The sequence below is a fragment of the Protopterus annectens genome, chromosome 8.part0 (assembly GCF_019279795.1).
Source record: "Protopterus annectens isolate FY-2018-M chromosome 8.part0, PAN1.0, whole genome shotgun sequence".
In the NCBI taxonomy this organism is placed as follows: Eukaryota; Metazoa; Chordata; order Ceratodontiformes; family Protopteridae; genus Protopterus; species Protopterus annectens.
In genome coordinates this window covers 771274369-771291148 of record NC_056741.1, presented here as the reverse complement: position 1 = coordinate 771291148, position 16780 = coordinate 771274369, and the positions used below count along the sequence as shown (strand labels likewise).

Below are 16780 nucleotides of genomic sequence, written 5' to 3'. Positions count from 1 at the left end.
ACCCAATTCAGTTTTGTTAAGGGCCGATCTTGCCTCTTGAACTTGGTCGACTTCTTTGAAACAGTCACCAAGGCCATAGATGAAGGGAAGGTAGTCCACACAGCATACCTGGACCTTGCAAAAGCCTTCGACACAATACCCCACTCGGGCATCATAAATAAGCTCACCAGCTTAAATATCAATCCCTATGTCACAAGATGGGTGGCAAACTGGCTCAGGGATAGAACCCACATGGTCAGAATTGCAGGTGCCATGTCAGACTAAACCAGTTACAAGTGGCATCCCACAAAGCTCAGTCCTGGGACCTCTCTTGTTCGGTATATATTTCTCTGAGATACAGGCTAACATGGGAGGACTATGGCTGACCAAGTTCGCAGATGACTTGCAAACTGGGTGCCATAATCGACTCGCCGACTGACACAAGCATCCTCCAAAAGGGTCTCACAGAGACGGATAACTGGTGCCAGAGCCATGGCCTAAAGCTAAATGCCAAAAAGTGCATAGTCATCCCCTTTGGGAAAAACAAAGTGCCCACAAATTACCGCATAGGTGGTAATCCATTAAGTACGGAAGAAGTTAATTAGGGATTTGGGGACCCAAGTAGATAGCAATCTCTCCTTTGACAATCACGTTGCCAAAGTGGTTAGAAAGACCTTCTATATAGCCCACCTTATCACGAAAGGGTTCACATCTAGATCAAGAGAGGTCATTGTGCCCCTCTACTCATCACTCATCAGGCCCATAATTGAATACAATGCCCCATTTGGGATGTACCTTACCCGACATCTGTAGCAACTGGAAAGACCCCAAAAGTACCTCACCAAGAGGATCAAGGGACTCAAACAGATGCCCTACGCAGTTAGGCTAAAGAAACTCCAGCTCTACTTAGTTGCTTACCGCCTACTCAGAGGCGATCTGTGCCCGAAGTATAAAGCCATCTCCAACCCAGAATTAATGGACATGCTCCACCTCAGGTAATCCAAATCCCTTAGAGCTACACGCTCCAGGGACTTAAACCTCAGCACAGAAATAAATAGGACATGCTGGAGGGACAGATTCATATCCCAGAGGCTCCCCTCACTCTGGAACAAAATCCCAATTCATGTTAGGCAGAGCCCCTCAATGACCCTCTTCAAGACAAATCTTAACGAGTGGATGGGAGGTCGTAGGTTTACCCCTGGGATCTCTTCTGTGTCCCTAATAGACAGAGGTACAGTAAACTAACCTCAAAAGGGCTATCTTCTGTGACCTAGTATACAGAGGCACAGTCAACTAATCTAAAAGGGTGGCGAAAGCCAAACACACTCTGGCTAGGCTTATAAATGCCGTAGGGCAGATAGCCTGGTATCAATCTATGAACCTATATATGTGTGTATGTATGTTATTATTTAATGCTTATATATGTAAGGATAAATTATTTTGCAGGTAGATGTCTGGCTGATATAATTGGCTTCTTCCTGTATGAGCTGGGATTACTGAGGAGCTGGAATGGGCTAGGTTGAAAGTGAATATCCATTGCTGGCTAAATTACCTGAGGGAGTGTTGTCAGATTCCCATAATGAATGTAGCTGTTGCACCCTGGGGTCTAGGAATGCAAGCCTATCAAGCAAGTGTGCAGGCACTGTAGCTAGACATCTTGGGTATGCAGAAGATCACAGCTGCACTGCATATACTGTATAGGGCATTGCACTGTACTTCCCAGCTAACCAGGATAAATGTTAGAAGCATAGGGAAAATCTCCTGGTTTACTTTAATTTCCATCATTTTCCTCCCTCTGTTGATGTCTTCTGCATCAAATAGTTTGGGGAAAAAAGCAGGCCCACAGTGGATAAGGACTTGTGACAGTCACACTTAGGCCAAATGATGATAACACTTATGGTGGTAAGCTGTTTCAGAATATAAAGTCAGCTGACGTTGCATCACCCAGTTCCTGTATGTGTAATGAAGATTATATGATATCTCCTCTGAATGTTCTATAACTGATTGTCTATGTACTGTACATAATTGTCTTGAGTTCTTATCATGGGCCTCCCATGTAAAAGGAGGTACTTGCTCAACAGGACCTCCAAGTCAACAAATGCAAAAAAAAAAAATAAAAATGCGTCATGAAACAGTTTTGAAATGAATATTTTCATGAAAATTTTGTTCTGTATGTTGGCTGTAAAATGTGATACTTTTGTTTTCTAGCATGCAGGCCAGAGAGTTTTTCTGATGGTATGTAATTTTTTTTTTTCAATTTGCGATATTTAAAGTAGTTCAGATCAGAAGCAACTTGTATTTCATTAGCTTTGTTGTGATAGAGTAGACTGCTAAGGAATGGAAGTAGGGGTAACACAATGTGATATATGTGAAGAATTTGTTTATGCGGCCTGCTTGCTTCTGTTGTACAGGGCAGATTTGTTAACATCACCCTAACCTGCAAGTATGTAGTTCTCAAGAGGACAATCTTTTTTTCCTGTAGATTTTTCTGGACATTTCTTATTTACCCGTTCTTTTCCGCCTGACCCAGGTACCTCAGAATTCCTCCACTAAGTCACTGTCCAAAATCCTCACCAGCAGTACATTCCAAGATCCCACCTTATTCATCAGGGCTCCACTACCTTTTTCATAAAGCTAGTTTCTGAGGTTAGCTTGAAGTTTGTGCCCAGATTTGTATTTATTCAGCTATCTTAATAATACTGATAACATATACATCGTCCCTTGATTCTTCCTTGCCCCAGTTGGAGTATAGCTTTGTACGTTTGAGTTGAGCAGCAACTCTCACTTGTCGCCCAGCTTGCATGACACACTAGATTGCTGTGCATATTAGCTCCTTCACTAATGTATCATCTTTGTGTTTTTGAGAATAAGAATACTTTATTCTCTGGCTCTAGTGTGATAGCTTGCAAGTGGTAGCAAAATTGTGACATTCCTCACATCGGACTGTGTAGGGTCTCATTGGCCACTGACTTCTAATTTAGCAGACCCCCCTAACCAACTGCTGTCTGGTTTACATGTCCATTTTGAACTGTGTCATGCATTTTATTTTTTTTCTCTGCCAGCTTTGTGTCTGTCATTAGCACATTTTGAGGAACCTCCTCTATAAAGTTTGATCAGGATAGGTAACCAAACTCCTGTATGAAACTGTGCTGCTTGCCTACCTGCTAGACTATTTACATTGAACAACTCTGCCAAAATCTCCCTTAGAATTGTGTTCAGAGCCTATTCTGTTTGTGATAAAGCTGATTGGTCTGTTTTGTCCTGGATGCTCTTTTTTTGTAGTCTTCTGACCCTGTTTCATTCCAGCTTGGCCTAGTGCCTTGAGACCAAGTCTTTGATTTCAAGCATTTCACTAGAGAATGAGTTAGCATGGCAGAGAATCCTTGATGTTTGTTGTAATCATCTCTATTCCCAAAGTACTGATTGCATATGGAAGTCTAATGCCAGCTGATTTGTGATATGCTGGCTGAACTGCCAGAGCTATTCTTAAAGCAGGGTTGCAGGTGGAGGGTTCTCAAATACTTGCCTCTGCCCTGGGTAAAAGGAATGCTATACATGGCAATTTTCATTTTTCTTTTTGCCTCTGGCATGTTCAGTTCTTAGCAGATTAGTATGAGGATGCTGTTAAGCATTCATACTAAGAGCTTTTCTTGAAAATCTTGACAGGTAAGTTTCCTGTCCAGCGATTGTTACCTGGAAAACCATAGCAGCTTCTAAAGTGTGCCTTGTACAAGTTTTAAGAGCCATTGTGAATACAACCATCAAATCCAGTATAAACATTACCATTCTGAGAGGTTTCATTGCTTAGGAAACTCTCACTTGTTAGCGGATTGTGAAATTTGTGCAGGTTACATTAGAAGAACAGACAGGTGCAGAGAAGCTGCACTTCGAGCCTTATTGATGCAAAAGATATTAGATGCCATGTTATAAACAACTGAACAGTTTTGGTTTTCTGCAGAGCAAAGCCTTCCCATAAGAAAGGTTGTAACAGACTATTTGCATAAAGGGGGTTGGGGCCTCTGTAAAGAGGTAATGGAGTCCAAGATGCCAGCAGACTCAGCAGCAGATTCATTATAGCTCTCTCTATGCGGGAACTGAGAAATTTTTTAAAAAGTTAGTAAAAGCTGTCAATTTGTGTACAATTCAATTAATGGCTAGTAATTCCACTGCCTGGATGCCAGCAAAGAAGAAATTTGAACATAAGAGAAAATCAACCATAAACGTAGAAGCTTACGTATTTTCAGTAAAAGGCAGTGCAGGTTTCAGCGTTAGGACAGGAGACAGCTTCCAGTAGTTTAGAAGAAAAAATAAATCAAATGCAGTCAGGGGTGTTTATATATTTTTTTTCCAGGATCGCACTTATTTTAAAGTCAAATGATAAAAGGCTGGGAAAATTAGAAGAAGCTTTACATAGCTATTCGATGAGCCAATAAAAGTACAGAAATTGGAGGTTAAAATCAAGTAAAGATTCTGAACATGAAGCTTCTCGAGAAGGACTGTTAAAAAAAAAAAAAAAGAGTCCAGAGAGAAAATTTAAGGATGTTCTTCATCTCACATTGCTGCAGTCCTTACACTTGGGTAGTCCGCTGTCCTCGGTCGGCCCGAATATCAAAGTATAAGGCTGACGTCGGTCAAGGCGCATTTGACTGACATCAGGACGTCAGGGTACAAATGCGCATGACCGACGTCATATCCTCAGTCTTTTTTGCCGCATGGTCCGATGCAGAAGCAGCATTGCAAGTGCCGGTTGGCGTTCTGAGATTTTTCGATTTCGAAGTTTCAGACCGAGTTCAAAGTTGGCTAAGTACCCCGTTGGGGAATATTTTGGTTTTTTCTTGCCTCAGTGATTTACCGGATGTCAGAAAAAGTCAATAATTGCATTTTTTGTGGGAAACAGATACCGCATAGAGATTATCATACTTTGTGTATTCCTTGTTTAGGGCCTGAGCACGACGTTGTTGGGTGTCGCTCTTGTGCTAGATTCAATAAACGCAGTATAAAGAGAAGGTTGGATTGTGCCAGGTTAGTCTTTGGGAAGCGGTGCAATTATAAAATGCCATCGGATGCTCCGACGCCCGCTTCTTCGAAGAAGCGCAAGGACAAAGCGGTTAAGCCTAGGCTAGAAGAACCGCCTGTACCGGACGCCGGTTCTTTAGAGGTGTCGGTGGAGCCGGTGGCTCCACCGGAGGTTTCTTTGGGTTCCCAGGGAGAGACTTTGTTATTGCAAGATGTGGCCTCTCAGGAGGCAGGTCAGGCTGAAGGGGCTTCTCAGGTTACTATACTCCCCTCCCTTCCTAGGGTGGCTAGGCCCTCTCCTTCTGTTTCCAAGGCTTCTCCCAGAGGCAGGCCAGGTTCAGCTTCAGTTGGTGTCACCCCTAGTTCTTCTGGAACTGTGCCCAAGAAGCATATGCTTAAAATGGCAGAAGATTTGATTTCTTTGATTAGGGTTCTTTGCCCCTCCTGATAAGAGACCTAGGGTGGAGCCTGAGCCAGGGAGTTTTGAGCAGGCTTGGATGTTTCAGAGTCTTCGGCTGAAGACTTGCAGGAGTATTCTCCTTATTCTGACTCTGATGTGGATGATTCTACTCCTTCTGCTTCTCCTCCTGAGGATTTTTCTTCAGAAACTCTTCATTCTATGAGGGAGCATTTTAAGTGGGAAGGTCAGGACTTCTCTGATTCCAGGAAAAGGCTTAGAGAATTTTTGTTTTTACCCCAGCATAGGCCTTTGGCTATACCTCCTGTTTTAGATGTGGTGGAAGATGTTTTTGCAGAGGCTTCTCTTAATCCTGATTCTTTGCCTCCTGCTCCTGTTAAACCGGATAGATATTACAGGGTGCCTAAAGCTCATAAGTATCTTTTTAAGAGTCCTAGGGCAGACCCAGAAACTGTCAGTCAGGGGCCTAAAGGTGTTAAGGCTTCTGTTGTCAAGAATCCGGTTCCTTCAGACAAAGAGGCCAAGGCTTTGGATAGATGGGGAAAGAAAGTTTATACTTCTTCCACTCTAGCTATGAGGGCTTTGAATTGCCAGTTTCACATGTTAAAATACCAAAACTATCTCCTTTCACAATTGAAGTCTAAGGTTGATGCTCTGGCGGAAGGTATTGATTGTAAAGAGTTGCAAGATTTAGTACATGTTTCTGAACAGGTGGGTAAGCATTCTTTGCAATGTGGTTTTGATGCTGTACAGGCCTCGTCTAGGGTGGCTGCCACTGGGTCAGTTCTTCGCAGGCACGCCTGGCTGAGGGATCAGAATTTATCTGACCATGTTAAATCACGGATTTTAGATGCTCCTTTACAATCTGATGTGTTGTTTGGTTCTCCTGTTGAGACAGTCTTAAAGAAAATGGAAGACAAGGCTAAGTCTATGCAGACTGTTAAAGATTTTTTGCAGGTTCAGCCTCCAAAGTTTAGTAGAAATTGGCCTACTAAGGGGTGGATGTATCCTTCTTATGATTCCCAGTCTAGGGGAAGATCTAGACGTGGTAGGGGCAGAGCTCAGGGCTCTTTCAGGCCTAGAACAGGGAGTTCTCCTGCACAGTCTTCAGGTGAGGGCAGGGGTCAGTCCTTTCGTAAACAGACCCAATGACTTACCTTTTCAGCTGCCAGAGCCTTCTCGTCTGGCAGCACCTTTGGGAGGAAGGTTGGCACTTTTCAAAGAAAATTGGAGTTTAATTACCCAAGACAGATGGGTATTGGATATCATACACCACGGTTACAGGTTTTATTTCCATACCTTGCCTCCTTTCAAAGGCATGCCAGACGTTCCTCCTCCACAAAGAATAGAGGCTCACAAGCAAATTTCTCTGTTACTCCAAATAGGGGCCATTCAGCCGGTCCCTATGCCAGAAGTGGGCCTAGGATTTTATTCTCGCCTGTTCCTAGTACCAAAGAAAGGGAACACGTGGAGACCAATTTTGGACTTATCTATCCTCAACACTTATCTGGACATTCCCAAGTTCAAAATGTTGACGTTACAGCAGCTTTTACCTCTGCTGGGCAAAGATCATTGGATGGTAACTTTGGATCTCAAGGAGGCTTATCTTCATGTTCCTATCAGACTAAGTTGCAGGAAGTATCTGCGTTTACGAGCTGGGACTTCTCATTATCAGTTCTCTGCATTGCCCTTTGGCTTATCTACTGCGCCCAGAGTGTTCACGAAGGTTCTGGCTCCAGTGATAGCTTTCCTCAGGTTAAAAGGAATACAGATTTATCCCTATTTGGACGATTGCCTGATTCTGGCTCAAGAAAGGGACGAGCTTCTTCATCATTTGGATTATGTGATAGCAGTGCTAAGATGCCTGGGGTATTCTGTGAACGAAATAAAGTCCAGTCTAGTACCCTCTCAAGACATGTGCTTTCTGGGTGTGAGACTGAATACAGCATCCCAGATGGCCTTTTGACCCCGGACAAACAAAAGAATCTTTCCCTTTACTTTCATCAGTTGTCTCATCAGTCCGGGCTGACTGCAAGGACAGTCCTTCAAGCCTTAGGGTTCATGGCATCTTGTATTCTGGTGCTTCCCAATGCCAAACTGCATATGAGGAAGCTACAATGGTATCTCAAAAATGTATGGACACAGCACTGCCAGGATTTGGACACTGTCATTCAAATAATACCTTGCATTCAAAAGGAATTTTTGTGGTGGGCTCAGGAATGTCACCTAAACAAGGGACTCTCTGTGACCCGGCCAGAGGCGAGTCAGATTCTAACGACAGATGCCTCAGACAAAGCTTGGGGAGCTCATCTGAATGGAAAGTGGATACAAGACAAGTGGCCTGCCAGACTACAACATGTACATATCAACTTGAAAGAGATGTTAGCAGTCCAGTTTGCATTAATAGCTTTCAAGGATTTACTTCTTCCAGGGCAGGTGTTGATTCTAACAGACAACACAACTGTCATGTGGTACATCAACAAGCAAGGCGGAACACATTCTTATCCTCTATGCAGGCAAGCAATGATTTTGTGGGAGACTGCTCTCAGTTTACAGCTAAATCTTCAGGCAAGGTTTCTGCCGGAGCACAGAACTCCTTAGCAGATGTGTTGAGCAGACAAATTATGGATCCCCACGAGTGGAAATTGGATCCTCATGTATTTCAGAAATTGACAGTGTCATGGGGAACTCCAGACATAGATCTGTTCGCTTCCCCACTAAACCACCAGCTGCCAAAGTTTTGCACAAAAGGTTTCATCCCACAGCTTGGAAAGTGGATGCTCTTTCTTTCAATTGGAGCAATCTTCATGTGTATGCCTTTCCGCCTCTGCCTCTCCTCCCAAAGGTACTACTAAAGGCCAGACAAGACAAGCCAAGGATGATTTTGATAGCTCCAGATTGGCCTCGACAGCATTGGTACCCATTACTGAGGAGCCTGGTACGGAAGCCTCCATGGCCTTTGCCTTCGATTCCACACCTGTTGTCTCAGGAGGACAGTCATTTGCTCAATGTCAAGCTTCACTCTCTGCACCTAACAGCCTGGCATATTCTGTTTTGAACCATAGTGGGCCTTCACTTCCACAACAAGTTTTGAATGTTATTTTGGAAGCCAGAAGGCCTAGTACAAGGAAAGTGTACGCAGACAAATGGAAGAGATTTTTGTTTTGGAGTGCAGCAAAGGATTTTGATGTTTCTGGGCCTAATTTAAGTGTGGCTCTTCAATATCTTACTGAGTTACTGGACAAAGGTTTGTCCTTCTCTTCTATTAAGGTTCATGCTGCAGCAATTTCGGCTCACTATGATTGTGACCCACCATTGTTTTCTCATCCTTTGTTCAAGCAATTTCTTAGAGGGGCAAAGAATATAAGACCCCCACGAAGAGCTCCTACTCCTGCTTGGGATCTCAATTTTGTGTTGGAGAAACTCACTCTACAACCTTTTGAGCCTGCAGCTACTGCTGAATTAAAGTTTTTATCATGGAAGACTGCTTTTTTGTTGGCTATTACCTCTGCAAGAAGGGTTTCTGAGTTGCAGGCCCTTATGGCAGTTGAGCCTTTCTTAATTTTCCATAAGGATAGGGTATCTTTACATACTAATCCTTCCTTTATGCCTAAAGTGGTTTCTAGTGTGGCTTTAAACCAAACTATTCATTTGCCTACCTTTTATGCAAATCCCCAAAATAAAGGGAAAAGATTTTGCACACTTTAGATGTACACAGGCAGTTGCGTTATTATTTGGACAGAACTAAAGGGTTCAGGCAGTCTCAGCAGTTATTTGTTTCTTTTGCTTTGAGTTCTCAGGGCAAGCCTGTGTCTAAACAAACTATTTCTAAGTGGATTGGGTTTTGCATTGCTTTCTGTTATTCCCATCATGGCAAGGAAGTTCCAGCTGGGATTAGGCCTCATTCCACTAGGGCTGCTGCCACTTCAACAGCCTTTTTGAGAGGGGTGGCAACTAAGGATATTTTGGAGGCAGCTACTTGGAGTTCAGTGCATACTTTTTCCAGGCATTATCACCTACCACTTTACTCTAAATCCAGGGCTGGTTTTGCCACTGCTGTTTTGCAGGGCATTTTAGCAGCTCCTGCTTCCTTATAATTTGGCCATCCTCCCTTTCCTCTGCTTTGGGATTCTACCCAAGTGTAAGGACTGCAGCAATGTGAGATGAAGAACATAGTACAGTTTTGTACCTACCATAAATGTAGATGTTCAAGATCCACATTGCTGCAGTCCAATTACCTCCCTCCTTCCCTCTGTTGTTAGAGGCGGTTGTGTGGGTTGGGTGGTCAATTGGGTGTATATTGTCTATTGTATATATTGTACATATTTTTAGTGCTAGGATGGTTGGTTGTTGGTTTGCTGTCTTTTGGTTTTTGACCTTTATTTTTAGGGTCTTCTGACATCTGGGGCAAGAAAAGACTGAGGATATGACGTCGGTCATGCGCATTTGTACCCTGACGTCCTGATGTCAGTCAAATGCGCCTTGACCGACGTCAGCCTTATACTTTGATATTCGGGCCGACCGAGGACAGTGGACTACCCAAGTGTAAGGACTGCAGCAATGTGGATCTTCAAACATCTACATTTATGGTAGGTACAAAACTGTACTTTTTCTGTTTTACCAGAGACGCTAGAAGGAATAGGCTCTAGTAATTTTATGAAAGTACAAATAAGCAACGGGACAGGTATCCCACTGCAGGATTTGTTTATTAAAAGGGCACATTATGTGTATGCTCCAAATCTGGCCATGAAAAAGTAGTTGGTGTTCGAATGTTTATTGGAAATAAAAATATTTTCAACCGGGAATGTAGCCAAGACTGCAGTGCAGTTGGTAAAGATGCAATCATCCCAGCAGAAAAAGCTGCTCCTAACAGAACTGTGAAAGAAGGGTAAAAATGAGACTCCAGTATGTTTGTGGACATGATTGTTCACTGTACTCCAGGCAGATGAGAAACTAGTTTAACACATCAATCAAGGATGTCGAGAGGCAGGTGTGAGATAGTTTGCTAAAGCCAGCTGTCTTCAGGGTATTTTTTTTTTCTTGAAGGAACAAATACATTTTTTAATGCAGAGCAACCTAAGGTGGAAATAGTTTAGTCAACAAAGTATGAGCCAGCCAGCTTGAAGGAGGGTGACTGTATCAAAGCCCATAGAGAGAGTTGCCTGTTTAAACTTTATTGTTCCAAATAGAAATGCTTGAGAAACTAAAGAAAAAAAAAACTGGAGCTAACAAAAAGAATCTGCTGTAACTTGGTCTTGAGCCAGTGAACAATGTTGGGAGGTCAAGATGATCAGGAAGACGACAAGCACCAATGTGAAATTAGTGAATAAATGGGAGAAATAGACTGCATCATTCCTAGTAAGTGTAGTTTGACTTGTGACATATGGTTCTGGAAGATTTAACTTAAAAAGGCTGGGCATTTGTTGATAAACAGGAGGGAAGATTCTAAGGCATAAATCCCATTTTAATGTTTAGAAGAACAATGAAGGGACTGAAAAATAAGTCAAAATGTTTTTGTTTGTATTAATATAAGTAAAATAAATGTAATGATGTAAATTACATGATGTTAAGTTGTCATTCTCACCTTCATTCTTGCTGGATGGGTTCAGAGCCGATCCTCGGCTCCGACTCGGCCTGTACTGTAGCTCGAGAGCTATTTTTACCGGCACTAGGTAGCCCTATAACCCACAATACCATGCGCTAACTCCCCAGATCTCGTTTGCTGCTTTGCTGCGAGGTTGTCTTTTTTTTTTACCGGCTCAGGTCAGTAAAGAGATTTTTTCTATTAAACTAAATTTTCAGGTAGTTTTTCCAGTTAGTTACCCTTGTTTAGGTCCCTACTAATTGCCTTATTCATACAATCCTTGTTGTAGCCCTTCTTCCCTTCTTTAGTTAATTTTTATCTTTGGGCCTACGGGCTTTACCTTAGTTTCCCCACCCCTTGCAGTGTCTGTGTGTGTGGGTTTAGTCAGTTCCCTTAACTTTTCTAATTTTAAGTTGAGTGTGTGTGTGGACTGACTGTTTACTGTGGTTAGGACTATGTCCAAAGACATTAAGGTCTCGGGATTCAAGAAGTGTGACTCGTGCTGTCAGAAAATGTCTGACAGACTGTCACACTTCTTGTGTCTATTGCTTGGGGCCTTTACACCTGCAGGACTCTTGTTCCGTCTGTCACTGGTTTAGTTCGAGTCCTGCAGGAGAGGCGTAATAAGCTCATCCTAAGGAGTTTGTTAAAGCCCGATGACTCCCCGTCCAAGTCTGGCTCGGGGAAGTCTTCAAAAACCGCCAAACCCTCGGCTCCAGCTTCTGAGTCGAGGGCTGGCATTATCGAGATGGCTCTGACATCGGTTCCATCCGGATCCGAGGTGGGCAAAGTGGTATCCGCTCCGAAACCAGCATCGGAGCCGACCCCAGCGCACAAGCGCTCTAGATCCCCCTCGCTAGATTCCGTCCGATCGGCTCCGAGATCCCCTCTCCTGTCGGAGCGGAGTCATAGGACTCCCTTATCTAGGTCATCCAGGCTTTCCGACCACGACATCGAGAGGATGGTCAGTAGGCTCATGAAATCTCAGGCACTAGCCCAAATGCTCCAGAGCCCATCTCACCAGACTGTGATTCCTCCTCAGACTCACCTCTCGAGTTCGGAGCCGGAGTTTGTCGGAACCGTAACCTTACCCACGTCGGAGCCGATACTCCCAACTTCGGCTCCGGTGTCGTTGGCTCCGACCTCTTCATTGGTTCCATCCGTGGAGAGGTCCGGGCGCCGGGCCTCCATTGTCAGCTCCGAGGGGGCGAGTGGCATAGGACCCTTGTCCGACCCCGCTCTCCCTCTCGGAGCTTCGGCTCTGGTTAGTTCGGCCCCGACATCATTCTCTGAGCCTTCTCTGTCGGTGCCGGGGGCGGTTCCGGTCTCTTCGGAGCCGGGACTTCCTTTGGTATCTGATAGGGGAGCCTTTGAGGTGATGAGGAGCGTGCTGGACCCAGTGTCCACTCCAAGGTTAAGTTCTGCAGCTCCTCCCTCTACAGTGCCTCTTATGGTCTCTGGCCATCCTCCTACATCTGACAGCAGAGATCTAAAGCGTAGGGTACCCACCTTGGGTGTCTCCTCCTCTTCCGAGGGCTCCCCTGAAGTTTCAGGGGAACCCCCTAGGAAAAGAAAGTGGTAGAGGAAGCACATAGACTCCCCCGAGTCTGTCACGTCGGACACCGACTTGGATGAGTCGGAGGGTTCCCCCAGATCCCCCTCTGAGGATGTCTCTTTTTCAGACATCCTAGAGATCCTAAAACAGAGGGGAAATTGGTCCACTCTCAAACCTTCCGAGGACGAGTCTGTTTACCTTGATGCTTTTGGATCTCGCCCTTCCACCTCCTGGGTGTCTCCCCCTTTCGACCCACTAATGCAGGTAGTGGCTAGAAAGGCGTGGGCAGCTCATGATTCAATGGAACCTACCTCTAGGAGGCCTTCTAAATTTATTTCTTAAATTTCTGCACCTTTCTCACCAAAGGCGTTTCAGTTGATGCTATGGTGGTAGCAGCAGCCACTAAGAAGGAATTGGCTGATCCTTCTGTACCTGTTCATCCTCCTAACACTGTCCAGGACCATGGACAGGTACAGCAAGCGGACATTTGCTTCAGTGACCTTTACTATGCGATCGCTGAACTATTTGTCATTTCACCCGCCTTCAGAGATACTTGCTCAAAGAGCTGGGTGAAACGGTACAGGATCCTTCTGCTGCGGGATATCAGGACAAGATAAACTCCCAGCTGGCCACCCCGAACTCCATTGTTAACTCCTCCATGCGGCTTATCTCTTAAGCAGCCGATGGAGCGAGTAGGGCCGCTGGCACAGGTGTTGCGTTGAGACGTCACACTTGGATGCAACTCTAACTTTGCCGACCCCTTCAAGGCGTCCTTCACCAACACCCCCTTTGATGGTTCAGAATTGTTTGGACCTCAGGTGAAGAATACCCTCACCAGATGCGAGCAAGATGGTAAGACTCTCTCTGCCGTAGGAGTCCATTTTTCCACACCTTCTAGACCTTATCTTAAGGGACAGAGGGGTGGAAAGATGTGGTTCCGCAAACCACAGGGAGTCACGCCTGCCGCATGTGGTGAATTTCCCCCTAGAGGCAGAGGGGGGAATATTAACAGACGCCGCCCCAGGGGCAAAGGGGGTCCACAGAACCAGGGTTCCAGGGAATCTTTCCCTGACCAACCCTTTCAGCATCCCTGAGAAGCTGCCCAACTGCCTTCGGAGGCAGTCGGGGGAAGATTATCTCTGTACCCGGAAGCCTAGCAATCCCTCTCCCAAGACACATGGGTACAGAAGATCATATCAGAGGGTTACAAAATTTCCTTCACTTCCCCTCCGGTACAACCACCAAGACCCCTACCAGACGTACCACCCGCACAACGGGGTCAGGCTCAGCTAGAAATAAAAAAGCTGTTAGAAAAAGAGTCATCCAGGCAGTCCCAGCAGATCAGCTAGGATCCGGAATCTACTCCAGATTCTTTTTGGTATCAAAAAAGGCTGGAGACCCATTTTGGACCTCAGCAGATTGAACAACTCTGTACAAAAGACAAAATTTCGGATGGTAACACTGCAGTCCATTCTACCCTTTTTGGGCAGAGACAACTGGATGTGCTCTTCAGACCTCCAGGACGCGTACTATCATATAAAGATACACAGGCGCTCCAGGAGGTTTCTCCGCTTCCGGCTGGGAGCCAGTCATTATCAATTCAGAACCCTGCCCTTTGGTCTCACCACAGCCCCCCGGGTGTTCACCAAATGCTTGGCAGTGGTCATGGCTCACCTGAGACAAAAAGGATTCCAGGTGTTTCCATATCTAGACGACTGGTTCATTTCCGCTACCACCAAGCAGCATCTTATAATGGCCAGGGATTCCACTATTCAATTTTGCAACACTCTAGGTATTTCCATAAATTTTGCAAAGTCCTCCTTGTCGCCTTGTCAATGTATAAACTTTATAGGCGCCGTATTAAACACCACAGAAATGTCTGCAACATTATCACCTCAGAGAGTGACATACATAAGGCGGAATGTTCAGTCCCTGTTTCAGCCCAACAGAGTTCAAGTCAAGCTAGTATTGAAAGCGTTAGGCCTCATGGCAGCGGCGATTCTTCTACTCCCATTAGCCAGCTTCCACATGAGGCTCCTTCAGTGGATGCTGTTTTCTCAGTGGTCCTTTCAACAGCTACCAATGACTCACAACATTCTAACCCCATCTTGCAAGAATCATCTCTCCTGGTGGATGGTTTCCCCTCAGCTTTTTCAGGGCAGACCCTTTGTTCTCCCCCCCCCCCAGTTGCCACGGTGACAGCGGATGCCTCCCTGATCGGGGGGGGGGGCATTATCAGGGCAAGGACGGTCCAGGGCACATGACAGCAATCAGAATGCCACCTGCACATAAATGTCCTGGAGATGAGAGCAGTGCTTTTGACGTTGCAAGCCCTTCAGAGCTCTCTTCCCACAGGGACTATAGCAATTCAGACGGACAATATATCTGTAGTGTGGTACATAAACAAGCAGGGCGGAACAAAGTCCAACCCCCTATGTCGAGAAGCACTCAGACTTTGGCAATGGGCGATTTCCTCTCAACGGTTTCTGATAACGCACATCCCCGGGAAGTCCAACGTCATAGCGGACAGATTGAGCAGAACTATCCTCATGCCTCACGAGTGGTCTCTAAATCAAGCGGTAGCAGACAGAATATTTCAGAAGTGGGGCCAGCCTTGCTGCGATCTTTTCGCAACTCCTCAAAACAGCAAGTGCCTCGATGACTTCACACTTTTTCCTCTACCAGGCCATCCCCCCAGAGATGCTCTTGTTCATGATTGGCCCCGGGGTCTTCTATATGCCTTTCCTCCCTTACCATTGATCCCGCAATTAATTCAGAAAGCAACCGCATTGAGATCCAAAATATGATCCTCATTGCCCCGTTTTGGCCTCGACAAGTATGGTTTCCGTTCCTGCACAGTTACCTACTGGAACAGCCTTGGCATCTGGAACCCCTTCCGGATCTGTTGACCCATCTCACGGGCAAGCTGCATCAGTCTCTTCATTCCCTCAACCTCGCAGCTTGGTTGCTCCACTTCCAGCCATAGCCAGGCTTCCCCTTATTTCTCCTCCTGTTCGTGATATTATTCTGGCTTTCCATAAGTCCAATACTAGGAAGACGTATGCGAGTAAATGGAAGCGTTTTTCGCACTGGGCACAAACTAGGTCCCTAGATCCTTTCCATGCACCCATTCATAAGGTTCTAGACTTTCTGGCGGAGCTTTTTCATTCAGGGTCATCGTCGGCCACTATTAGGGTACAATTAGCGGCCATTGCTAATTTTCATGTTGGGCTCTCAGAAGCAAATATTATGTCCCACAAACTCTGTAAAGCCTTCCTCAAGGGCATCTTTTTGCTTAGACCTCCAGTTAAAGATCCACCTCCACAATGGGATTTGAATTTAATTTTGACCTCATTGATTCTGCCTCCTTTTGAACCTGCAGCTTCTTGCTCCCTCAATCTTCTTTCTTGGAAAACTCTGTTTTTAGTAGCCATAACATCTGCCAGAAGGGTATCGGAACTTCAAGCCTTGTCTGTCCGTCCCCCTTATTTGGTCTTTCACAAAGACAGGGCAACTCTCAGAACAAACCCTTCCTTCCTACCGAAAGTATCCTCGGAAGCAAATCTAAACCACTCCATTGACTTGCCTGTCTTCTTCCCAGACTATGCCAACAGGGCTGAACAGAAATTACATTCATTAGATGTTCATCGCCAATTACGGTATTATCTAGACAGGACAAAACAACTCCGAAAGTCAGACAGCTCTTTCTCTGTTATGCTGCAGGAAAGAAAGGGCTTCCGGTATCGAAGGTTACTCTTTCCAGATGGTTGACATCTATTATTACCTTTGTCTGTGAGTTGAGACACAGGCAACTTCCGTCTAGGCCTAAGGCTCATTCAACCAGGGCACTATCAACATCAACGGCATTTCAAGCAGGGTTACCACTAGATGCCATATGTGCAGCAGCTACATGGGCTTCCAAACATACCTTTATTGCCCATTACAAACTTGATATAGCCTCCAGAAATAGAGCTGACTTTGGTTCCACTGTACTCAGGAGTCTGTTCCATTGAGCCACCCAGGACTAAGATGCTAGGGACGCTGTCCCATCCAACAAGAATGAAGGCGAGAATGACAACTTAACATTAAGAAGTTATGTTCTTACCATAACGTTCCATGTTAGTTGTCTTCTCGCCTTCTTTCTTGCGTCACTCCCTCCTGCCCCCTAGCCTGGATAGACTAGAGGTCTCTGAGTCCTTCCATTTCTGGAGATGCAACATGTTACGGT

The 16780-nt window shown here is 45.2% G+C and overlaps 1 protein-coding gene across 3 annotated transcripts in view; it reads left to right on the top strand.

Annotated features, from left to right (window-relative positions):
* The window catches only part of LOC122809037 (torsin-1A-interacting protein 2-like), a 773156-nt gene that overhangs the window by 489153 nt on the left and 267223 nt on the right, over positions 1-16780 (top strand). For 2 of the 3 annotated variants that reach the window (XM_044080245.1, XM_044080242.1), the window contains exon 8: positions 2188-2214. The exons of the other annotated variant lie outside the window; for it this stretch is intronic. In XM_044080245.1, coding sequence (XP_043936180.1) covers positions 2188-2214 — 27 coding nt within the window. The remainder of the gene's footprint in view (positions 1-2187; positions 2215-16780) is intronic. 3 annotated transcript variants of the gene reach the window in all.